Source organism: Odocoileus virginianus, chromosome 11 (genome assembly GCF_023699985.2).
Source record: "Odocoileus virginianus isolate 20LAN1187 ecotype Illinois chromosome 11, Ovbor_1.2, whole genome shotgun sequence".
In the NCBI taxonomy this organism is placed as follows: domain Eukaryota; kingdom Metazoa; phylum Chordata; class Mammalia; order Artiodactyla; family Cervidae; genus Odocoileus; species Odocoileus virginianus.
In genome coordinates this window covers 70,350,363-70,375,954 of record NC_069684.1, presented here as the reverse complement: position 1 = coordinate 70,375,954, position 25,592 = coordinate 70,350,363, and the positions used below count along the sequence as shown (strand labels likewise).

Sequence of the window (25,592 nt, the reverse complement as noted above, 5' to 3'; positions counted from 1 at the left end):
CAGTATTCTTTCCTGGAGAACCCCATGGACAGAGGAGCTGGGCGGGCTACTGTCTGTAGTGTCACAGAGCTGGACACGACTGAAGCGACTTAGCATGCAGGCACATGTGTGCCATTGTAGGTATATACACCACATCTGTGTTATCCATTCATCTAATGACGGGCACTTAGGTTGCTTCCACATCTCGCCGATTGTAAATAATGCTGCAATGAACATAGGAGTGCACATACCTTTCCTAATTAGTGTTTTCACTTTCTCTGGACACGTAACCAGGACTGGCTCTGCTGGATCGTACGGTTGTTCTATTTGTTGAGAAACCTCCGTTCTGTTTTCCACAGTGGCTCCCCCAACTTACATTCCCACCAACAGTGCACAAGAGTTCCCTTTTCTCCACATCCTCATCAATACTTGTTATTTGTTGGCTTTTTTAAAAAAAAGTATTTAATTGGAAGATAATTGCCTTACAGTCTAGTGCTGGTGTCTGCTGTCCAACAAGGTGAACCAGCCACAAGTGGACATATATTCCCTCCCTCCTGAGCCTTCCTCACCCCTCTGAGTTGTCACAGAGCAGCAGGCTGAGCTCCTGTGTTATACGTAACTTCGCACTAGCTACCTGTTTCATGCATGGTGATATATGTATTTCAGCGGTACAGTCTCAATTTGCTCCACCCTCTCCTCTCCCTACTGGGTCCACATGTCCATTCTCTGCATCTACGTCTCTCTTCTGCCCCGCAAATACATTCATCAGTACCATTTTTCTAGATTTCATATTTATGTATTATTCTGACAGGTGTGAGATTTAGGTTTCACGATGATGAGTGATGCTGAACCAGCCAGAGAGCCTTTTAAGCCCTCTGGTGCTAGCAAGCACTCGATCAATTCAGCTATTCTTTTGATTCATATATGGTCCTTCAGCAAATATAGCCGGGAAAGATGGCTCGCTGAGCCATTAACTCCTTGGTATGAATTAGTTTCTCAGCAGAACAGCTGAGGAAGGACCTCAGGATGGGAGCAAGGATGGAGTTACAGAGAGGGAGAGCTTAAAAAAAAAAAAATGCTAGGGAATCTAAAGCAAATCTCTCTGTGGTTTTGCTGAGGCCCACCCCGGCACAGCATGAAGATAGCTCTGCAAGCAGCCGTTGGCCTGTCTCCCTCTGCGCCCAGCCAGGCGGTGGAGGAAATGAAGAGGCGCTCCAGGGAGGGGCAAGGCGGGGCGGGGAGAGCCGGCGGTGAGCGCAGCTGCCCTGCCTGCGACATGGGTGGCCCCTGGCACTGCTGCTGCTGGCCCGGGACACAGGTAACCTGCTCTCGGAGGGTTGGGACTGCTTTCCGTTTCCCGCTGGTCCGGCATCTGGGCTCCACAAGAGTAAAATGGGCATGGTATAGCCTGTGGGGATTAGAGAGCAAGGCACCTCCTGCTTCCCTGACGCCGTTCCCTAGAGTACTGTGTGCCCCAAACTTCCAAGTCAGATGCGTAATCGGACAGTTGTTTCTGTGGACAATGGGAAGGAACACCATCCATGGGGTTAGAGCATGTCTAAGTCTCTTAGGACGAGGACTGAGCTGCAGGTAAATGTATTATTAAGATGAATGCCATCTATTTCCTTTTACTTTCTTTAATGTGGCTACGAGAACGTTTGGCATTACGTGTGTGGATGGCCATCTCTTGTCTGTACGGCCCTGGTCTCCCTTCTCCCACCTTCTCCTTTTCCCCTCAACTCTCTAATCAGACTAGAGATTCTCCCTTTCCCCCACCTTCTCCTTTTCCCCTCAACTCTCTAATCAGACTAGAGATGCCCTTTGTCCTGGGAATCTAAAGTCTTCAGAATCTGTTTTTGGATCTTCTGTTTTCAGTTGTTAAGTCACTGATTACACTTAGCGATGCTTCGCTCCTGCATGTGGTCTATAACAGACCCTTGGTTCTAGGATAAAGGGATTCAGGTGGCAGCAAGTAGCAGGGGGATGAACTTTTATTAAGCATCAGGGCTACCAGCTTCATCAGTGCTATCGCCTTTAAACTTATTTTCCAGCCAGCTCTGTGGGGTGGGGATATTTACTCTTTCAGATAAAGGAACTGAGGCTTAGAGAGCTCTGGTAGGTTGCCTGAGATTACCCACCTAGAAGGAGGTGAAGAGTCAGAAGCCGAAACCTGGTGTGTCTGCCTCTACCCTGACCAGCAGCACAAGCTTCATTTTTGCCTCATTTGAAATGAAACTACAGGGGTTTCCCCACTACCTGTAGGTCCTGCCTGAACTTGAAAGGGACTCACTAACAAGACCCTGGATGATGCATTATCATAGATTTCTAGGTGGTGCTGGGAACCAGCCCAGGACTGGGCCTCTGAACACCTGGATGCATTGGCTCCTGATTTCCTAAGTGGCTTAGGACAGGTAGCTTTTGCCCCTGGAAAACCAAGAGGACCCTTACACCTGTGATCCTAGGTCTGCTAGCTAGGGGGATAGAATTAGGCTGCCTTTGTCACTTAATCACTGATGGTTTACACCTGAAATTAGAGGACTTTTTTTTTCTAAATAAATTTTTTTCCCAACAGTCTGAGAGACTCTTAATTCCTCATGTGCAAATTTATTTTTTCTCCCTCATGTGCAAATTTCTGTTGAATATGCTGAAAATTAAAACCTGGAAGGGAAATCCACGTTGTGTGGGTGGGCAGGAAACTTCAAATTATTTTCAAGTATCAGGGGGCTTTTGATGCCCTCCCACACGGCTGGCATTTTCCTAGCGGTTTCATGCTAATGCGTGTCATGGGGGAATTTTCATCTGGTATCATTGCTCTAATGACTAGAAATCCTCATCTGTCTAGCAGATCAGAGAGGAATGCCAGTCTCTCCAAAACCTGCTTATTAGTTCTCCCTGAAAAGCCATTTTATGAGAGCGGCATCAAAGCCAGGCGCCCTGAGGAGGACTCCCTTTAAGCCTCTTGGCAGCAGCATCTCTCCTGTCGGAGCTGAAGGTAAGGAGCGAGTCAGGTCCAGCCCGGGGCTAGGCCAGCTGCCGCTCTGATGCTCCCACAGGCAGTCCAGCTTCCTAAGCCCCCAACCCCCAACTCAGGACTTACTCAAACCTCTTTATTCATTGCCCTCTGATTGCTGCTAAGAAGGCCTAGGAAGGCTAATTTTCCAAACGAGTTGTCATGTTTTGTTCCCAGTCTCTGAAGGGCAAATTGCATTGTCCTGCAGTAGGTAGTTCTTCTAAGTGGATTTCAGGGTGAATATATTTCCAACTAGGCAAAGGCTTGAATTAATTCACTGACAGTCTTTCAGGCCTTGACATTTGAAAAAAAAATGAGCCAGGGAATAAATACTTTATTTAACCCCCTTTGAAACTTGGCTCTGGAGTTCCAAGGTGGGGTGGGGAAAGGGGACAGAAAGAACTGTTAGGAAAGATTTCAAAGCCTACTTCTGTCTTTTTTTTTTTTTAATTTAATTTAAAAATCTTATTCAATTTTTAAGGGTTACTTTTCATTTACAGTTATTGCAAGATATTGGCTCTATTCCCCATGTTGTACAACACAATGTACAGTGAGGCTTTGTTGGGTATCTTCTACCCAACAATCTGTGCCTCCCACTCTCCTACCTTCATATTATCCCCCTCCTCTTCCCACTGGCAGCCTCTGGTTTGTTCTCTGTATCTGTGCGTCTGCTTCTTTTTCGTTACATTCTCTCAATGGTTATATTTTCTTGATTCCACATATAAGTGATACTGTGCACAGCATTGGCCTTTCTCTGTCTGACTTACTTCACTTAGCATAATGCCTTCAAGTACAACCATGCTGCTGCAAATGGCAAAATTTTGTCCTTTCGTATGACCGAGTCATACAAAAGCCATACCCTTCATATATAATGAGTCATACTCCACTATATATATTTATTATATATTATATATATCTTTACCCATTCATCTGCTGATGGACACTTAGGTTGCTTCCCTATCTTGGCAATTGTGAACAATGTCACTATGAACACTCAGGTGCTATGTGTCTTTTTGAAATAATAAAACCCATTTCTTTCTTAAGTGCAATTATTAGCAGCAAGTGATTTGTCTATTGCTCAACATATTTCAGGGACCCATAGTTCGGGACCCTTTACTAACTTTGTGTGGCTGTAAATAAAAGGAGGGAAACATTTTATTTGAGCAAAAGTTGAATGAGTTACTTCTGGAAAACAAACCACAAACAAGCTTTTAAAAGCATCTTTCAGCATGTTGATAATGGAGTTGGTCAGTTACCTTCGAGTTAAGCTTTTCTGTGAGAATCCGTAAGAAAAGACCATGGGTGGGTAACCGAAACTTGTGAGGCAGCAGCTTTGATGGGAAGAACAAGATAAAGATGCTTTTCACTTTTGCTGAAGCCAATTATTATTATTATTTTTTGAAGTCACTCAGTCATGTCTGATGCTTTGTGACCCCATGGACTGTAGCCTACCAGGCTCCTCTGTCCATGGGATTTTCCAGGCAAGAATACTGGACTGGGTTGCCATTTCCTTCTCCAGGAGATCTTCCCAACCCAGGGATTGAACCCTGGTCTCCTGCATTGTAGGCAGACACTTTACTGTCTGAGCCACCAGGGTGCCCTTATAAAAGACTATGACCTTCAGAAACAGGAAAAATGGATGAAAAAACAAAAGCAAAAGTGACAAGGCTTAATCTTAGCAAGGCTACAAGGGCATGTCATTATCTCCAGAGAGCAGTTTGGCAGTTTAAGAAATTGCGGAGGGAAATTTCTGTGTGCTCTTAACTGGGTTGAGAGTCTTTCAAGGCAGGGAGCACATAGTAGGTGCTCATTTAGGGCTGAATAAACAAGACCTGGCATGGTGGCATCTCTTTGCCGACTTGCCATTTTCAGGCCTCTCACCTGCTCCTAAAGCTGGCGGAAGAGCTCTCCGTCCTCAAAGACAGGGAAGAAAGGAGTGAGGCAGACACGTGCCCATTCAGCGGTCCACAGAGCGACGGGGAGAAAGTCGACGCCCATTTCTAAGGACTCAGCCATGCCTCTGGTTGAATGCACCTTGAAATCCTGGCAGTGTGCCCTTGGGTGTGCTGGGTGGGGGATAAAGATGAGGGAGATGGTGAGAAGGGTGACGGAGAGAGGCAGCACCCAGGAGGGTGATGCTGGAGGTGTCTTCAGGGGGTCCTGGTAGGATCCTGACGCCCTCTCCCCAACAACGCATCAGTGATGTGGCAAGTCCTTCCTCCGGGATGCACACATAAATAAAAGAGCCAGGAATGCTGGCAGGAGTGTCTGGTGGACGATAGAGGTGGAGGCCTGGAGGATCGGGAGCTAGAACCTGAGTCCTCGCTCCAGGAGCAGAATCGTCCCAGGCCACAGATGGAGCTCCGCCTGGCTCCCTCCCGGACTTCCTGTTCCACGGCGGCGGTCCCTCCTGCTTTCCAGCAGGTATTTACCTAACATCTCCTCTGCATATGACTTTGAATTTCAAAATGAGATAAAGTGACTGCAGTGATGCTCAGGCGCTGGGTGCACTAGATTAATGTGACATTTACCAAAATGTGCTTTAAAATAGATCCCAGGAAATTGAAGACGGTCTAACCCTTGCTCATCACATATCAAAATATATATTCCTGGCAGAAAAACAGGTTCATTGCAAACTGCTTCACTGACCTACATTACAAGTAGCAGACGTTACTAGAAAGAGGTCAGAGCCACAAGATAAATTAGAGCTTTGTTAGATGCAAGGAGAGATGCTCCATAAATAGAAGGGGAAAACTAGGGGTTGTGAAAAGAAGTTCTACTGTCAGGAGAATTTTTTTTTCCTCCAGCTGCTGGGTTCATGGGCAACTTCAATTATGCCCAGACTGCCTTTGGCCATTCCATTCGCTTCTGAACACTTCTTTTAAAGAACTACCTTCACTTCTCAAAATTTCTGTTATCATGGTACTGGAGGCCTTAGAGTTTTCCACTCATCTGCCCCCAACCCAACTCTCCTAATTCCAACTCTCTCCCCTTTTATCATCACCCCTGTGAGGGCCTGATGCCTTGGGAAGTGGGGGAAGCTCTCTCCTCTTCTGTATTTTTTCTGCTCTTCTCTTTCAACACAATGTACATTTACTGCAGAAAAATTAGAAAGCACAGAGGAGTAAGAGAGGAGACTATAAAGTCATGAGGAAGCTCATCACCCAGAGAAAATCATCATTAGCACTTTGGGTGTTTGTCTCTCCATGATGTGGACCAGGAAAGATGGCCATAATATACGGCTAGGTGGGGAAATTAAGAATACGCCGTGCACACATGCAGACCCAAACACATCCAATGCATTCATTCTGATGGAGAGTATTTGACATTCTGCTGTGTTTATCTGCCTTTGGTTGACTCAACAATATGATGTGAGCATCTTTTCACAGAACACTTCAATGGTTAAATCTTATTCCATTTTATGGATGTCCCACAATTGACACAAAAATCCACCATCCCTGAGTATCAAGGATGTTTCTTCACTGCTGCCCTTGTAAATGGTTTGGCAGTCACCTGTCTTAAGGGCTGAATCTCTGCACACATCCCTGGCAATTTCCTTAGGATAAATTCCTCTAAGTGGAGTTTCTGGGTCAAAGAAGTATGGTCATTTCCAGGACTTTTTGATACACATCACCAAATTGTTCTTCACAAAGATTGTAACAATTTGCCTATCTGCCAGAGAGTGTCTAGAGCACTTGCCAAGACTGAGAATTTTCATTTTTAAAAATATGGTTTTAACTTACTTTATTTGTTAGTGAGATAGTACTTATTCGAAGATATATGCAACTGGCCATTTATGTGCATGTTTGTCTAAACACTTCTTGAGCATCAGGTAGGTGCCTGAGTCTGAGTTTCCAGCAGTGCGCAAGGATTGGTGAGTCCTGGCTCCTTTGGGGAGGGGTCTCAGTCTGGTGGGGAGGCCGGACAAGGTTACAGAAGATTTCAGCTGGATGTGACGAGTGCTGTGGTCTGAGATGCTGTGTAGGAGAGTCTCTTGGCCTAGTAACCTTGAGGGGTAGAGACTGGTGAGAAAGAAGGCTTCCCGGAGGAGGGGACAGCTCACTTTAGTCCTGGTGGAAGAATAGGAGACAGGGAAGATGTCCGGGGGCCTAGGCACAGGGAAGGATGGTCCAGGGTCTGGGAAACGAAGATCAGTTTGGTGGTAGGATCGAGTATAAAAGCAGTTGCTAAGCGACAAGGCTGGAGATGTGGGCAGCCAGATGGTGACAGGCATCACATGCCTGTGTAAGGCCTTCGAACGATATTCTGGCAGTCGCTGGGAGGTACCGACCGTTAGCAAGCAGACTTATGCCTGATAATAAGACTTTCTGTGATAATGTCAATCATTGCTCGTTCCAGTATCTTGGTCACTAGATTTGACAGTGTTCCTTGTGACACTGTGGGTATTAAGTGAAAGTAGTGAAAGATGTTAAGTAGTTTTCTACTAATTTTAATTGTGAGAACCTTTGTTTTCCACTGGTGACTGATATTGCCAAGGTTATTCTATCCTGAGAGCTACAACGGTGTTAGTAAAGTATGCCCAATATATTACTGATGCAAATACATTGAGGCATTTCATCAACTAGATTTTTCTAACATCAACGTCTCATCATTATCACATTTGCTACCATGATCCTCCATTTTGATATGTTTTGGTTTTTTTTTTTTTTTTTTGCTTTGGCTGTGTTGTGTAGCTTGTTGGATCTTACTCCTTGACCAGGGATAGAATCCAGGCCACCAGCAGTGGAAGCACAGCGTCCTACCTGCTGGCCTGCCAGAGAATTCCCTTAAACATGTATTTTTAATGGTTGCATAAGCTCACACTTTTCATAATTTTTTTCAAATTATACACATTGTCTAGAATACTCCATCTTTTAAAGAGCTATTGCTATTTCCAGTATTTTAATAGAAGAGAATTTTTTAATTTTGATGTTGACCTTTGGATTGTAAAAGGGCTTGTCCTAGGTTCACAGATAAACCGAGTCTTCTCTTTCTCTTATTTAATATTTTCTGTTTTGGAGAGGTTGGCATCAATGTCAAAAGACTATAATTTGTTTGGCATCAATAATATATATTTCATTAACTGTTTTATGAATTAGGTTAAACTGTGTTTTTTAAAAGCATTTTTAAATCCCTGTGATGTTTTCAAATATATTGTGTACATTAAGTTTTGCTTTTTTCATATTTACATTGTCATAAATTTTATGCCAAAATTAGTATTGAACAAATATATTTTTAAAAAATATATTTTCAAGAGCATAGCTTTGGCTTGTGTTTTAAAGTCTATATTTTTATTAATATCAATGATTTCTAACAGACTTTTCCATAATGCCTCTGAGTTTTTCAAGTCACAACGTTTTCAATTGACTTTTCCATCACTTATTTGATGGTTGCCTCAAATTTGTGCTCGATTACGCTGTTTTCCGATGTTTCTCCGTAATCTACAGTTCTTGGATAATATAACAGCATTTGACAATGTTGAAAGAACTTTTGCTAAATTACTTAGTACTAGGTTTAAATAATGGGCAGCCTTAGAACTTTTGGGGGATTTTATGTTGAAACCCATGAAGTTTGTCATAACTTTTTTTTGTCATTGTTATAACTGTGCCCCTTACTTATTATGATGCCTAGATTCAGCGTTTTCTTGTTATGGTATTGACGGTCTACTAAAAATCTCCCTCTAGCTATATAATTTACTGTGGAAAAAAATTTTCTTTGATGTCATATAGATATATTGGCATTCTGAAAATTTACAAATCTAAAAATAAGTGTTTAACATGGCTTACATCAAGAGACATGTCTTAGTTGTTTAACTGTGTAACATTTAACATTTCTTGCTGCTGCTGTTCAGTTGCTCAGTTGTGTCTGACTCTTTGCGACCCCATAAACTGCTGCACACCAGGATTCTCTGTCCATCACTATCTCCCTGAGTTTGCTCAAAGTCATGTCCATTGAGTTAGTGATGCCATTCAACCGTCTCATCTTCTGTCACCCCCTTCTCCTTTTGCCCTCAATTTTTCCCAGCATCAGTGTCTTTTCCAATGGGTCAGCTCTTCACATCAGGTGGCCAAAGTAATGGAGCTTCAGCTTCAGCATCAGTCCTTCCAGTGAATATTCAGGACTGATTTTCTTTAGGATGGACTGGTTGGATCTCCTTGCAGTCCAAGGGACTCTCGAGTCTTTTCCAACATCACTGTTCAAAAGCGGCAATTCTTTAGCACTCAGCCTTCTTTATGGTCCAACTCTCACATCCATACATGACTACTGGAAAAACCATAGCTTTGACTATATGGACCTTTGTCAGTAAAGTTATGTCTCTGCTTTTTAAAACACCATCTAGGTTTGACATAGCTTTTCTTCCAAGGTGCAAGCATCTTTTAATTTCATGGCTGCAGTCACTGCAATGATTTTGGAGCCCAAGAAAATGAAATATGACACTACTTCATTTCCCAATCTATTTGCCATGAAGTGAGAGGACTGGATGCCATGATCTTAGTTTTTTGGATGTTGGGTTGTAAGCCAGCTTTTTCACTCTTCTCTTTCGCCTTCATCAAGAGGCTCTTTAGTTCCTCTTCACTTTCTGCCATCAAAGTGGTATCATCTACTTATCTGAGCTTGTTGAGATTTCTCCCAGCAATCTTGATTCCAGCTTATGCTTCATCTAGCCCAGCATTTTGCATGATGTACTCTGCATATAAGTGAAACAAGCAGGGTGACAATATACAACCTTATTGTACTCCTTTACTGATTTTGAATCAGTCTGTTGTTCCATGTCCTGTTTTAACTGTTGCTTCTTGAACTGCATATAGTTTTCTCAGGAGGCATTTCTTAACAATATTCATTTGTTAAGAATTTCTTAACTTTATTCATTGTTAACATTTCTTAAGAATATTCAAAACTCTTTTGGTCAACAAATCTACTATTTTTTAATTTTTTGACTTTTGTTTTTTCATTCACTAATCAGTGTGTATGCTATTTGGTGTTTGTATCCTGGATAAATGTTCTGCTCTATTGCTATTATTAGCAATGGAACTCTTTTATGAGTTCCATAAATGAAGAATCTCATTTGAACACTCATATATTTTCTTGGATGATCCTCTGAATGCTAATGTCTTGATAAAGACATAATTGTGTTTATTATGTGTTCAACAAAAGAATGCCAATATTTTCTTTATCATATAGAATCTGTTTTGTGGCATTAATAATTACATAGTTTTTCCAATCAGATTTGAAGTTTGAATATACAATACTACTATTAATGTTCATTTCAGATTCATCACACACAAAAAATAGTGGTAAATGCTCTCAATCTTTGTGCTCTTTCTTAATTTTCAGTTGATTTATTTCATTCTCAAAGTGTTGGCAAAATGCAAAATCCTTTGAAATGTAATAAAGTAACCAGAATCTGGGCTTCCCAGGTGGTTCAGTGACAAAGAACCCACCTGCCAATGCAGGAGATGCAGGAAACGTGGGTTTTAGGACGATCCCCTGGAGAAGGAAATGGCAATCCACTCCAGTATTCTTGCTGGAAAATTCCATGACTAGAGGGCTGCAGTCCATGAGGTCACAGAGAGTCTGAAGCAACTGAGCACACATGTATGCAAACAGAATCTAGGGTGCTTTTTACTCACCATTTAGAAAAATTTTTGTCCATTGTATTTCCCTAAACTTCCAATCTGTATTATCTTATGTAAAGCAAACATTTCCTACTTGAGATGGATAGTTTTCAACAAGTGTGAGCCTTTGTTTCACATTCAAACTACGGGCCATTTATTTGGGTTCTCTGCATTTTTTTCTAGTATTCCTTGAAATCTATCAGTTGTGGTTGACAATGGGATGAAAACGTAAATACATATCCTACTCACACCTCTGTGACACGTTCACTGAAATCTAGGGCTCTGAACTCTTATTTGTATCCTTTTGGTATTTCATCTTTCTCCTCCCTAACTTTATTCAACAATACACACCACTTTTTTCTTTTTTTGGTTGCATTGAGTCTCTGTTGCTTTGCATGGGCTTTCCCTAGGTGCAGCAAGGAGGGGACTCCAGTCGTAGCAGCTTATCTTGCTGCAGAGCGCGGACTCTAGGCACGAGGGCTTCAGAAGTCGCAGCACGCGGGCTCACGGGCTCAGTAGTTGTCGTCCGTGGGCTTAGTTGCCCCATGGCACGCGGAATCTTCCCTGACCAGTGATCGAGCCTGTGTCCCCTACGTAGTCAGGCGGATTCCCACCCACTCTGCCACCAGGGAAGTCCACAAATCATTTTATTTCTTTCCTTCTGTAGGCAGGTTTTCAATTTCTGTTTTTTGGTTTGATGTCTTTTTTCTTTCCAATATCATGGGAAAAATAATACATGAGCTTAGTTTCTTATTTTAGAATGTATAACTTTAAAAAATATTATGTAGCAAGCTATGAAATTTAACTGCAGTTAATTTTTGTCCTAAAGAAATTTTTTCTATATAGGGAGGAAGGAAATTAATAGAATATTATTATTCTATTATCTCAGCTATAAAAAGAATAAACTCCTGCCATTTGCAACAACATGAATGGAGCCAGAGGGTATTATGCTAAGTGAGATATGTAAGACAGAGAAAGACAAATACTGTATGGTTTCACTTATATATGGAATCTAAAAAACAAAACAAATTAACAAAGATAACAAACAGAAATAGAGTCATAGATATAGAGGACAAACACAGAGGCTGTCAGAGGGGAGAGGGTGAGGGGAGGAGGAAAATAGGTGAGAGAGATTAAGAGGTACAAAGTACCTTTACTTCAAAAAGTAAATGAGTCATGGGTATGAAATGTATGGTATAAGGAATATAGTCAATAATTATGTGGTATCTTTGTATGGTGACGGAGGGTGACTAGACTTATTGTGATCATTTTGAAATGTATAGAAATATTAAATCACTATGCTGTGTAACAGGAACTAACATAATGCTATAGATCAATTACACTTCAGAAACAAACATGGAAAAAGAGATCAGATTTATAGTTACCAGAGACGGGAGGTGGAGGAGGGGGAATTGGATGAAGGCAGTCAAAAGGTACAAACTTCCAGTTATAAAATAATAAGTACTGAAGTGTGATGTACAACATGATAAATATAATTAACACTGCTGTATGTTACATATGAAAGTTGTTAAGAGTAAGTAAATACTAAGATTTACTTAGGATTTTTTCACAGGGCAAATTTCTTTTATATTTCTTTAATTTTGTATCTATATGAAATATAGATGTTCACTAAATTTACTGCAGTAATCATTTCATGATACTCACATACATAAATCAAATCATTATGCCATACACCTTAAACTTACAGTTTACTGTTTGTCTGTTAAATACAGTACTGTTTGTCAATTAAATCTCAAAAAAACTGGAAGAAAAAAATTCCTTTAACAACCCATAAACAGTACCTATCCTTTAATTAGCAGTTCATTATATAGCAATCTCTAATTTATGAATATACATAATTACTTTGTAGGGCTCCCCAGGTAGTTCAGTGGTAAAGAATCTGCCTGCCAAAGCCAGAGACAAGGATTTGATCTCTGGGTTGGGAAAATCTTCTGGAGGAGGAAATGGCAACCCACTCCAGTATTCTTGCTTGGAAATCCCGTGGCCAGAGAAGCCTGCCAGGCTATTATAGTGAGTGAGTGAGCACTGGCGCAATTACTTTGTATTTATGTCATGGACATGAACATTCATTACTACAAACATGAGTCGTAGCACATTTAAAATCTGGCAGGTTAAAATGAGCAACTCTGAACTGCCGTTCAGGTGGACTATATGAATTATAAGGCAAAAATTTAAATTTAGCCAATACACAAATACTTACATAGGATTTAAAATATTTTAGATAAAAATCAAAACAACAGTTGGAAAAGCAGCTCCTTGTTTGGAAGCACTAGTCATTGTGGATGTTTTCCATTAACAAGGTCTTCATCAACCTCATTTACTTACGAAGCAAGTAAATGTCAACATTGTTAGAAAAAGTCTTTTTATTTCCATCTGTCAGAAAATTATCATAATAAATGGATTTTTGTTAGATAATTTATTGTCATTTTTCAGAGAATTATTGTAGTAAGGATATAAATCACCTACCTTTGGAATCAGTAGTCAAAGATATCTATGATTGGAGTAGTCCCCTTGGATGTCATGACCTTGAGCAGTAAACAACCTGAGCAACCATCCTTGGCTACGCTAAACATTTTTATGGCTGTCACAGCTAATAAAGTGCTCCCACAGGCAGAGAAACAACCTGTGTATGAAATGGAGGAAAGGCTAAGTGATCCTGAGACACATGTTTGGGTGCTCCTCCTGAGGTTCGCAGAGACACTGGGCAATTCACTCCTCACTCCCTGGGAATCCTCGTCAGTTCATCTACAAATGGGGATAAGTGGTATGCCTAATCCTTCAAACAGCTACATGGAGGCCAGGGAGACGGTCCCAGTTCTGAATAGTAAATGAAATCATGAGATGTGTATGAGAGATGTGTTTCCATTTTGTACTTGATAAAATATGCTTTCCTTAAAAATTGTGTTATTTTAAAATCGAATGAAGTATATGTGCAGAGCCAGTAAAAGCCAGTAATTCCAATGAATTTGAAATCATATCCTGTTAAGTCACCTGTGGACAGTTGCTGCTTTTACATGTCCAGTGGTGAACTTCTGTAGGAGTCTAAGGGGTTAACATTCTTATTTTCTTAGGAAGCCAAACATTAAGCTAACTGTTTGAAGCTTGCAAATAAGCCACAGTGCAAACTGAAAACCTAACGATGATCTTTACAGCAACCCCATCCAATAAATGGCTCTGTAATAAACCTCAAGAGGACACAGGGTTTCTATTTTGAGAAATGAAAATTTGCAAAAACAACCAGAAAAGCGGTTAAAGTCCCAGAAATGGTGAGAATAGTGACATCAGAGGAAGCCAGGAGGAGGTTTGGTTGAACATCCTCCCCTCTCTTTTCCTGATGACCCCACTTGATTACAGCAGTATGTCTGGCCAGCCTGGAGAAAAGGAGTGTGTCCCATCTTTCCCTCACTCAGTAAGCACTTACTGTGGGCCTGCTATGTTCCAGGCACTGGCCACGGGCTGGTTGAGTCAGATCAGACCTGATCTTGGTCCACACAGGGCTCTTGAGTTCTCGTCTGTGAACTGTCTTTCCCACACCGTGTTTCCCCAGATTCGGTCCCTCTTTCCACCATCCTAGGTGATAGCTTCCCTTCAGCCTCAGGTGTCTAAGGTTCCTCCTCTTATCAATAATTTCAGATGTTCACCAAGGGAGAAATGACTTCATATTCCAACGGCTGCTCCTGGCACCGTGGTACATCCAGAGTCTCAGCACTGCCTGTAGAAACCCTTCCTGTTGTTCAGAATCAGCACAAACGGCACCTCCTCCATGCAGCCTTCCCTCATTGCCCAAGTTAGGAATGGTTTGTCCTTCCTCTCTGATCCAATAGCCCTTTGTTGGTACATTACTTGAGCACTGACCACACACCTGCCTCTTCTTACAGCTGTTGGGGGGTCAGTGGAGACCTTTCCTGCCAGATTGGGCTGGGAGGACAGGGGATACCACTCTGAGCCCAGGGCCCATGTCTAATTCCTCTCTACCCCCGTAGCCTGCTTTGTTCTGCTGGGTTACATACCATAAAATTTTAAAAAATTTTGGCTAGATTGGACTCTTTTCTTTGATTTTAGTTTCCCAAAATTAGCTTGATCAAACTCTTCTGTTAGTGGCGCTCTGCCAGCATGGGTCCAGGCATAGCTCTTATGGTCCATTTATTTAATTACTTTTGGCCTCCAGATGTATTCCCTACCCTCCGCCCTGCGCTCCCCCTCCCCCACCTCGCAGGCATGGGTTAGGCAACTACCCTAACCCAGGCATGGATACACATTTTTGTTTTAATAAAATGCAACCTTCTAATCCACCTAAATAACCATATTTGGGTAAGCTTGAACACTTGATGTTGTTTGGGATTGAATTTGCCTTTTGGCCAAGAGAATGAAACACTTCGTTGGAATTTCAGGCCCTAGTGTGGATTTGTTTGGGGCAGGACAGGTGACCCCGGGAATCCAAGGGGGACGCAGTCGGCAGCTTAGTCTGGCACAAGAGCCCTGCTTCCTCTCCCCGGTCCCCCAGTCTCAGAGCCTGTCCCCCACACAGGGCTCCATCCTCTCTGGCAGAGCCTGTCTACACAGCTGCCATGGTGCCAGCCAGAAGGCCCAGAGAGTTCTCTTTTCCAAGAGATTATCTGTTCTCCTTGACACATACTGCTCTCTGAAGAAGCCCATTTCTGTTTCTCCTGCACCTTTTAGTTTGTGCTCCTTGATCACACCCTTGGTGAAGTACCCTCACCCACCCTCTGGTGAAGAAACTCAAAACAGCTGTTCTCAGATGTTTGGTCTCAGTGCCCCTTTACATGCTTAAAAATTATTAAGGAACCCAAGGAATTTATGCAGGCTGTATCTATCTGCATTTACCACATTAGGAATTAAAACTGACAATTTAAAAATAAGCTTTTAACTAATTTTTAAAGAAGTATTATAATCATTACATATTAATACAATTAACACACCTCTGTGAAAAATTAACCATATTTTCCAAATGATGAAAAATTTAATGAGAAGAAAGGTGTTGCTTGATGTTTTTGTCAATCTCATGGTTAATATCTAGCCTGGTAAAAGAGAGCTAGATCCTCAGATCTGCTTCTGAAATGAGTCTATTGCCATATCACATGTCACATAGCCTTTGGAAAACTCCACTGGACCCTGAGAAACACAGAGAGTGAAAATAGCACCCAGCCCTTTAGCACTATGATGACAGAGTTTTTATGCCCCCAAACCTCTGCAAGGATTTCTGGAACCCCCAGGATAGCCCCCAGGATATTTGCAGACCACACTTTGAGAACTGGCTGCTGCATTGGACCATGGGTTTCCTCGTGTTAAGCAGACTATGGGTTGTTGTTCAGTCGCTGAGTCAGGTCCGCCTCTTTGGGACCCCTTTGGGACCCCGTGCAGCACTCCAGAGTATGGATTGGGTCTCAGTACTTGTTTGAAGTACTTGGAAATATCTGTGTCATTGAGAGTTACTCCACCCTCATAGTCCCCCTGGGAAACACTCCACTTATTCTGATGGTGGCATTTGGGTTCTTATAGAGATGCCTCCAGAGGTGAGGCAGCTCTGATGAATACCCTTAGTGCTTTCAGATCTTTGTTCTTTGAGGAGCATTTTGATTTGAGGAAATAGCCAAAGGCAACATAAAGTGAAATCTGGTGAATTACTTGGGTAGTCAATTGGATAACACTACATTTTTGGATTTTTAAAAAGTAACACTGACTTTTTAATATTTGGATTTCATAGCTGCCTTAACAAGCATTTCCCTAATGCTACATGTACATTCACACATGTGCAGATGATGTTTGAATATGTTTAATAATTGCACCATCCTCTGAAGAGTAAATATTGGAAACAAAACCTTAATGTCCACAACAAGGAGACCAGTTAAATAAACCATGGACATCCACGGAGTAGAACGGCTGGCAAATGAAAAAAAGAATGAGAAAGAGCTTTACATGTTGACAACGAATTAACTCCAAAGTGTATCACATGAAAAGGCAAGAGGCAGATTAATATATATAGTATGCTGTCATCCACAGGAAAAAACTATATTGCATGTGTGCGTCTATATGTCTGTGTATGTGTGTGTGTTTGTTCATATACATATAAGGTGTTCATGAGCAAACATGTACACTTTTTGTACACTGGTTGCCTCCAGAGGGAGGAAATAGCTGCTTGGGGTGAAGAGTAGAAAAGCATCTTTTCAAGGACTATCTTTCTGTACCTTTTAAGTTTATAGCCATATGAATGTTCCTAATAAAATAAAAACTTTCAGAAGCCCCAAACTAAAAAAATTATGATGTCCCCTCCTTCTTTCAAAATTAAAAATAAAAACAACTCTTAACAGTTAGAAAGGCTCTTCTCCACAGAGGAGTTCTTAATGTTACTTGAGCAATTAGGATGATTATTAGAAAAAAAATACAATGTATGGGGGGGCACATCCAAAGAAGACACTGGAAGGGGAGGAACTAGTCACTTTGTTCAACAGCTCAGTTCAGTCTCTCAGTCGTGTCTGACTTTGTGACCCCATGGACCGCAGCACGCCAGGCCTCCCTGTCCATCACCAACTCCCGGAGTTTACTCGAACTCATGGCCATCGAGTCAGTGATGCATTTTGTAGTCCTACCTTGTTCTTTTCACCCCTCCCCATTCCCCAAAGGGGGAAACTGAGTCCAGACGGGCTCAGAGACTCATCTGTGTCGTTTGGGCTCTGGCTCCACATCTTGCCTTGTTAGGGGATTTCCTGATGGCTCCTGCAGGTCTCTTTGTGGGGTGTGGCCGTGGGTGGGGGGTGGAGGGGGACAGATCCTCTTTCATTTAGTGCTAAACACCATCTCTCCTCACTTCCCACCCACGGCAGGGGCCATGATGGCAGCTCCCGGGCAGCGTCCTCTGTACCCTGGCCCCTTCGGCTCTCCACACACCCAGGTGGAGCCACCTCCTCCAGGCTCTGCCAGGACACTGCTCTCGGTTCTGCAGACAAAGTGCCTCAACTTCCACAATCAGCCCTTCCCAGATCAATCATCCCCTACTTTATCATCCAGTTTGGTTGGTTCAGATGACTTGGGGCTGTCTTAAATCAACTTCTCCTTCAAATGATAAAAATTTACCATCAATTAAGGGATTGAAAGTCTGTGGTGGAGACTTGCCAAGGTTCTGATAGAGGCTGAGGGACCCTGGTTGGGGATCTCGGAAGGAATCTTGGGCATTTATTCATTCATTCACTCAACAAATGTGTGTTGAACCTATTAATTGGAGAGGCACTGTTCTAGGCTCCGGGGATATGGTGATGACCACAACAGGAAAGGTTTCTGTTCCTGTGGAGCTTATGTTCTTGTGATAAGAGACTGACAGTAAGCAAGCAAATGAATCAGTGGTTGTGGTAAATTCATACTCTAGTTAAGAGATCAGAAGGCGATGGCCCAGAGAGGCTGGGATGTTGACTTTGGACCGTGTGCTTGGGGAAGGCCTGGCTGAATATGACCCCTTTAAGACAGAGAAGTTATCTCAGGGCCCTGAGGCCTTCCCTTCCAGAGGTGAGAGTCTAACATTCTCTGCATCAGACAGGTTCCTGTGGATGAATGAAACATAGGGAGGAGAAGAGAATTGCTGGTTCCTGGGGGCCTGTGTCTGCCAGCGGCTGCTAAGTACTCTGAGAAACTCCGCTTTGAGCTAATAGGAACCCTCTGTTCTGGGAACATCAGTACATGGAACAAAAACCTCTGGGTGGACCCCTGGGCAAGATGAATTCGACCAACCATACGTTCCAGGACTCCAGCGGTAAGTCCTAGACAGCACCACTCAGTTAAGCCAGGCCTGGGCAAGTAGCTACTAATTACTATTAAATACTAGTCTGACCATTTAGTTCTTGAACAACACTATGACCATCTCACAGATGAGGAAAATGAGACCCAGAGAGGTGACATGACTGTCCTAAGATTACACAGTTGGAAACGTGAGACCAGGTCACTGGACCCTAAAGCTCAGACTCTTTCGTGATGTCATCCTTCATGCTGTTCTCATGCCCACCGACCTTCCTTGGCCTTCCCAGGACAGGCCTTTGCCCTCTCCTGGCCCTAGATGGACACTGTCACGTTGTCTGTCTTCCTGGCTGAGAATAGGTGTGCCCTGCCTGGCCAGCAGCCTGCAGCTGGTGCCCCAGGCTCCTGTCTCATCACTCAGGGCTTTGTGTGACCTTCACCACTGCCTACACACTCAAGTCCTGAGTCTCAGTGTCTTCTCTTGAGTGCTTCCCTGCTGGTGCTGTGGGCACTAAAAGATCTCGTTTCCAAGTCCCCTCCCTACCCTTTGCCCAGACCGTGGGCAGGGTCTGTTAAAGAGAAACTTGGTGAGTCAGTGGTCATACATAGAAGGGGGACAGGAAAGAAGGCCAAGAGGAAGTGAACCACGGAGGTGCCTGACCCAAATACACCCAGCCTTAGTGCTCCAGGAGCTGTAATTCTTGCTGCAGTACTTCCGCCTTCTGATATTATGTATTTATTGTCAGTGGGTATTAGCTCGCCCTAGTGATCCAGTAGGTTCCCTCTTCCCCACTCCAGCAGCAGTCTCTGCATTTGGGTATCAAAGGAGCCAGCTCCCAAGATGTGTCTGGAGAGGTGTCGCCTGCTAGAGGGGCTGAACCACGCAGCTCCACTTTAAGGGGGAAAGAATAGGAAGAGGCCCAAGTATAGGCAAGAAAGCTTTGAGTTTAGAGTTGAAAACGTGGACTCCAGTCCTGACTCCAGCACTTAGTAGCAGCAAGTAACTGACCCTGAGGATCTGTACAGTAGGAGGGTTGGGTTACATATGTTTTAAGATTCCCTCTAACTCTGAGAATCCAGGGTCAGACTGGCTGGAGAGGGTATAAGTTTAGTGTCTCCATCCCTTGATGCAGGAGAAATTTTTGAAGTGTGGATGATAACACCTTCACCTCCTCACCAAACATGGGCAGGCTATAACAGCTGTCACCTCCGCCTGGTTCCGTTCCAACTGCCCGGTGTCCTGACCATTCCCCATCCCTCACATGCCCCTCCCTGGGGATGGTCACCGGCATCCTCCTGCCATAGCTGGTAACCTTTAACCCTTTGTAAGAATGGCAGAACTCAAGAGTACAATGATAGCCTGATAGCAAGCTGCAGTATAACATATGTCAGAGAGACACGGGTTCAAGTCTGATCTCTGCCACTGTCTAGCTCTATGATCTTGAGCAAGTCTGGTCTCTGTGGGCTGGTTTCCCTACTGTAAGGAGGGTATACTGATTGTTTCCAGCTTATTATCTGTCTACGAAGAATGAATAAGATAATGAATGTGCCGGGCATATACCAAGTCCCCAGTGTAAGGTAACTGATATTACTGTTTAGGCTCCCATAGAGTTCATTTGTGTGTGTGTTGCTTGGTCAGTTCCAGCTGCTATAACAAATTACTGCTTGGGTGTTTTATAAACAACAGACATTTCTCATAGTTCTGGGGGCCAGAAGGTCTAAGGCAAGGCACTAGCACACTCAGTGTCTGGTGAGAGCCCGCTTCTGGTTCTCAGATGGCTGTCTTCTGCTGTGTCCTCACAGGTTGGAAGGAAGCAAGGAGACCCTCTGGAGTCTCTTTTATAAAAGAACAAATCCCACTCATGAGGGCTCCACCCTCTTGACCTAGTCATCTCCCGAAGACCCTACCTCCAAATACCATCACCTTGGGGGTTAGGACTTTAACACATGAGTCGTGGCAGCATACAAGCATTCAGTCTATAGCATGCGTTAAAGAATTGCTCTTGAATGTTCTTTCCCTTTCTGCAGAGAACATCACCACCTCAACCTCAGGCCCCGCACTATCCAGCAGGTGGGTGAAAGAAGGGTTGGCCCTGGAGGAGTATCGGGGATCTTGGAAAGGGGTCTGCTTGGCCCCATGTGGGAACTGGTGTGGGAGGGATCATGTGTGGATCTCCATGGTGTGGGAGATCGGGGCAGAGGGAAGGGGGTCGACCTGGAGGCAGGAGATGGTTGGCTGCTGGGGAGGTGGAAGCGCAGCAGTGGGGAGGCCCCAGGCCCATGTTGTGGATGGTCCCCACAGCCGGCCGGGGCACTGAAGTGTCCTCGTTCTCTCGTCCACTTCCCTCAGCCTACACACAGCGGCCACAGCTGTTTCTGGCTCCATCGGTGTCGTGGCCTTCATCTTGCTCCTGGTGGGACTCTTATCCGTGACTCTGAAAAAATGGAGGCATGAGAGTGAGTTGACCAGCTGCCTGGAGCTTAGTGGGAGGAAAGCGGGGAAACTGAGGGCAGGAATGGGGCATCTTTCCTCTGGGGCAGCCTTGGGGGAGGGGAGAAGAGGGAGGCTGTAGGTCTATTCTCTGCAGTTGCCAGGGACTCAGCACAGAGCAACAAGATTTGTTAGTGGTACAAATTCTTTATGCTAAAAGTCACACATAAGCAATCTGCACAGACATGGTTCAAATGCATCATTTAAAAGAAACTTTGATGCCAAGTAATATCTAAATAATAACCAAAATTATAAAGTACAAAACAGTGCTCACTCTCCCTGTCTCTTCCTGGGCACTTAGCCCAGTCTCAGAGGCCCAGTGGGTTGAACGTGGTGGCTTTGCATTCTGAAGTTCAACCCTAAGTCCAGCAATCAAAGAAAGATGGCTACTACCCCAACTCAGACTGACTCTGAATTTATTAACTCTTCTAGGGCTATTTAAGAAACAACTGAAGCATCAGACCAACTTTCTCCACAAACCTTTGGTAAGGAAATGGCTGAGTCATACCTAGAGGGGCTCCCCGTTATCTCTGCCAGGATTTCATGCTCTTCCTAGGCAGGTGCCACACAGGCACAGTGGTGATGAGGCGGAGAACAGCCCTAAAAGAAATGTTTTTGAAAATCAAAGCTTGCTCAGCAAGAACCCAAGGTTTCACTTGCTGTCCTATAGGGACCCCGGCATAGCCGGTTTTGTCTTTGGAATCGCTGGTGTCTCTAACCTGCATCCTGTCTCTAAAGGAGCTTTCCTGCCATGCTGATGCCATATATTCCAACGTGATCAACCTGGCCCCCAGGAAAGAGGACGACTTCGCTGTCTATGCCAACGTGCCGCCTTTCAACTGCCCCAGGAGGACATCACCAGACCACGTGGAATACGCCTCCATTGTATTTCACTGATGAGAAGCTAGTGAGATGCTTCAGAGTGGAGAGTCAGACCTGTGCCTATCTGTATCCTGATGCGGCTTTTGCTCTGGATATGTGTGTATGTGTGTGCATGCGTGCATGTGTGTGTATCTTTGCACACATGTGTGTGTGTGTGCATGCATTCCATGCTTAAAATGCATAATATGTATTCTGATGGAGGTAAATGACTGGGTATTTCTTCTAATTTATTGTAAGCAAGGTGCAGTTCTAATGGAAAGGGGTGACATCTGAGTGACAAGGGTCACAGTTGTTTCAGCCACTCTGAGTCAGAAGCAGGTTCCTAAGAGAGACTGGCTGAGAGAGGAGTCCTTTCTCTCTCCTGCCTCTCATAAGGCAAGGGCTGAGAAGCAGGGCTGACTCCACTCAGGGACCAGCTCCTGGATTTTGTCTCTGCTGTTCTGCCCTGTAAGGAGCTGACAGCCTGTAGAGGTTAATGCATGCGTCACACTCAGGTCTATGGCTGATTGCCGTTCATGTCTTCACAGCAGCTTTGCTGGACCATGCAGCAAGTGTGGAGGGAGGAGGCGTGGGGGGCTGCAGGTCCGTGGGAAGCGCTTCTTCCTAGAGGAGTGAGACTTGCCAGCTTCCACAGAGGATGCAGTGCGACTCGGGACAGGAGCTGGGGAAGCAGCAGCCAGTGGAAGGGCATACATGTTACTGCTGACCAGGCTCTGCTCCCGAGGCTTTGGAAGATGTCTGAAACTTTACAGCCGATTCCCTCCTTCTTTCCTCCATTGAAAAACGTGCATTAAACATCACCATATCCTGATCCCTGGGAATACAGCGGTATTCAACAATACAACAGACAAAACCTTATTCTCACGGCACTTACCTTCTAAGAGGGGGGAAAGGCAATGAACAGATAAACAAGCAAGTATACAGACTGTCACATGGTAGCATGTGCTGTGGATCAAAATAAAGCAAGTCTTGGAAGGTAGGGAACCCCAGGTGGGAGTGGGTGGCTATTTTGTATTACATGGTCAGGTGCAGCCTTGCTGACATTTGACCTGAAGGAAGTGAGAAAGTGAGACCTGAAGATAAATGGGGAAAGCATGTTAGGGAGAAGGAATAGCAAATGCAAAGGCCCTGAGGTGGAAGCATACTTTACATGGTCCAAGAGTATCAAGGATGTTAATGTGTCTGGAGTGAGGAAGGGGCAGTTTGGGGGCCTGAGGCCTGTGCAACGAATCAGCACCTGAGTTTGGGAATCAGTGTTCCAAGGCAGTGTTTCCCATAGCATGCTCCATGCAATGTGAGTATAGAGACAATGGTCTTTTGGCGAGCTTGCCTCCAGCTATACCACTCTCTACACTTCTGTTGCTCACATCTGTTAATCTCCAGATATTCCCCTCATTCACAGAGTACTCCTGGTCTCTACTCCACCCTAATCCTGTCACCCCCCAAGGTTATTTTGGTGGCAGTATGGATGGTCCATACTACTCTGAGTTGACAGTTTCCCAAAGTGCGTTCTTTCATTTATGGGAGGTTTTAAAGGGTGTTGAGATGAAGAGAATAGATAAGCTCTATGATCAAATAAATTTGGGGACTGATGAATAAGTTAAAAATCCATTAGTGGTAAAGAACCTGCCTGTCAGTGCAGGAGACATAAGAGATGTGGGTTTGATCCCTGGGTCAGGATGATCCCCTGGAAGAGGAAATGGCAACCCACTCCAGTAATCTTGCCTGGGAAATCCCATGGACAGAGGAGCCTGGTGGGCTACAGTCCATGGGATCTCAAAGAGTTGGACATGACTGAAGCAATTTAGCATGCAAATGCAATGGAAAAAAGAAAATTTCATTTAAAAACAAAGTTTATGGAAGTCACTTTCATCTTCGAGGATGGCATGGTTCACATCATTAGGAAAACGCCTATTCTATAGCTCCATTCCACCTATAGGGACTGGAGAAGGGAGAAGAAATTAGGAAGGAAACACAAAGATTTCCAAGCCTCTGCCTTCTTTTCTATTGATAATGGGAAAGTTCAAGAGCAGACAACCCTTTGTCTTTAGCACAGATGTATGATGACCACATACCCTGGTTTGTTGGGGACTTTCCTGGTGTACAACTGTGGTCCCAGCAAAATTATTATTAGGTCCCCTTTCATTCTCAAAAGTGTCATAGTTTGGATGATAGATTAGGTGGTCACCTGTTCACAAGATTTTGAAAGTGCAAAAGCAAGTCCAAGACCAATAAGGAAGGGAAGGCAAAGTTGTTTTGTACAATAAGGTGAGAATGGAATCAGGGGTGGGAGTGGAGGAGACTGCACAAATAGTGCCCTGGGGAGGTGATGAGGGCAGTCTTGAGGCCAAAGGGAGCTAAACTCACATAAAAGATTTCCAACACCGTAAACCTCAGTAAAGCCCCCTGAACACACCAATTCCTGGTGCGGGTATTTAAGGGAAGGGGGCATCATGGAAAGGGAACCGAAGTCCACGTCTCCGTCAGCACAGAGCAGAAATAAAGGGAAGTGGTAAGAGGAGCAATATGAATGAGGTGGACCATTCAGAGCGAGGCTGAACTCAGAGCCGGAAGCGAGCACAAGAACGCAAACTCTGAAAATTCTCAGAAATCTCAGGGAGGGCACCACAGTTTCCAAAGAACCTATGGTTGGGAGGTTGACAATGGCATTTAATGGGCAGTTTGACCTCAGCATGAATCTGGGTTGTAAAATCTAAATAGCTTCCTTTATGGAGAGATTTCCCAGAGCCTTCAATATGTAATGTACTTCACGAATAAAGTCCTTCATGAATAAAGCCCTCTTTTGTTTTCCTAGGGAGCATCCCATAGGACAGGACGTAATCCTTGTAACATCCTGTGGGTAGCGCTTCTTTAAGGGGACACCTGCCCAGGTGGCACTATCACAGTAATCTCGGGTGGTGTGGGCCTGGAACAGCTTGAAGTGAAGCCTCTATTCCTGGCCAGAGATTGGGGTCAGGTCACGGCAGGTGAGAGCACCGAATCCCAGGCTGCTAGACCAGTGGTCAGTGACAAGGCCTTGACCCTTCAGCTTTGAGGCAGAAGAATTTCCACAAAGATGGAAAGTAAGGTTACAAAGTATTTATTAGGAAGAAAAAGTACAGTACTTATGGACAGACACACGAAAGGGCTAAGAGAGGGTCACACTGTCCTGGTGGTTTAAATCATTTGCATGGGACATTTCTTCTGGGTTTCCTCTGGCCGGCCATTCTGACGTGCCTGGTTCAGAGCCCGTGTTTGTATATCTCAGTGTCCTCCATGTGTGCACATGTCCCTCTTAACCGGGAGGGATTCCATCCAAGAGCCTATGAGCAGAGCATCACTTAGCATCACTCTCCTTTTGACCTCCAAGGAACCTTTCTGCGCAAGGGTCGTCGTGGAGGTGTCCTGACTTCAAGAATGAAAAATACACGGTCTCTTATCTTCTATCTGGGCAGGGCCCAGCTTCCTCTTTCAATTGTCCTGCTATTGATATTTTAGAGTTTCAGTTTTCAGGGGATGAATCTCCAATTGCTTTACCCTGGGGGAGGGGGGCATCTATCTCCTGTCTCAAAAGGGGGATCTCAGCCTAACTCTGCTTCTGATTCTACCCAAGAAGAGTGAACAGTGGTCATTATTAGTCTTTTATGTGGCCAATAGGATGGCTGTGAAGCCAGGAGACTCCCCCTTTCCAGCCTTGATTTGTACCCAACAGCCCCCATTTTTGGCTTCCCAGGTGGCAGCTAGTGGTAAAGAACCTGCTTGCCAATGCAGGAGACATAAGAGACACAGGTTCGATCCCTGCGTGGGGAAGATCCCCTGGAGAAGGGTATGGCAGCCCACTCCAGTATTC

The 25,592-nt window shown here is 44.2% G+C and overlaps 1 protein-coding gene across 4 annotated transcripts; it reads left to right on the top strand.

Moving 5' to 3' along the window:
* Nucleotides 1-1,207: 1,207 nt before the first annotated feature.
* LOC110134577 (uncharacterized) lies at nucleotides 1,208-24,538 on the top strand. Of its 4 annotated transcripts, none has more exons than XM_070474584.1 (6): nucleotides 1,208-1,297; nucleotides 18,176-18,388; nucleotides 20,398-20,440; nucleotides 20,720-20,826; nucleotides 21,293-21,345; nucleotides 21,599-24,538. In XM_070474584.1, the coding sequence occupies exons 2-6, from the start codon at nucleotides 18,316-18,318 to the stop codon at nucleotides 21,755-21,757; spliced, it is 435 nt and encodes a 144-aa protein (XP_070330685.1). In that variant the 5' UTR covers nucleotides 1,208-1,297; nucleotides 18,176-18,315; the 3' UTR covers nucleotides 21,758-24,538. The 4 variants fall into 4 exon arrangements, with proteins under 4 accessions (XP_070330685.1, XP_070330684.1, XP_070330687.1 ...); XM_070474583.1 differs by having other exon boundaries at nucleotides 1,217-1,297; nucleotides 18,172-18,388; XM_070474586.1 differs by lacking the exon at nucleotides 1,208-1,297 and adding an exon at nucleotides 2,694-2,971.
* The last annotated feature ends 1,054 nt before the right edge of the window (nucleotides 24,539-25,592 follow it).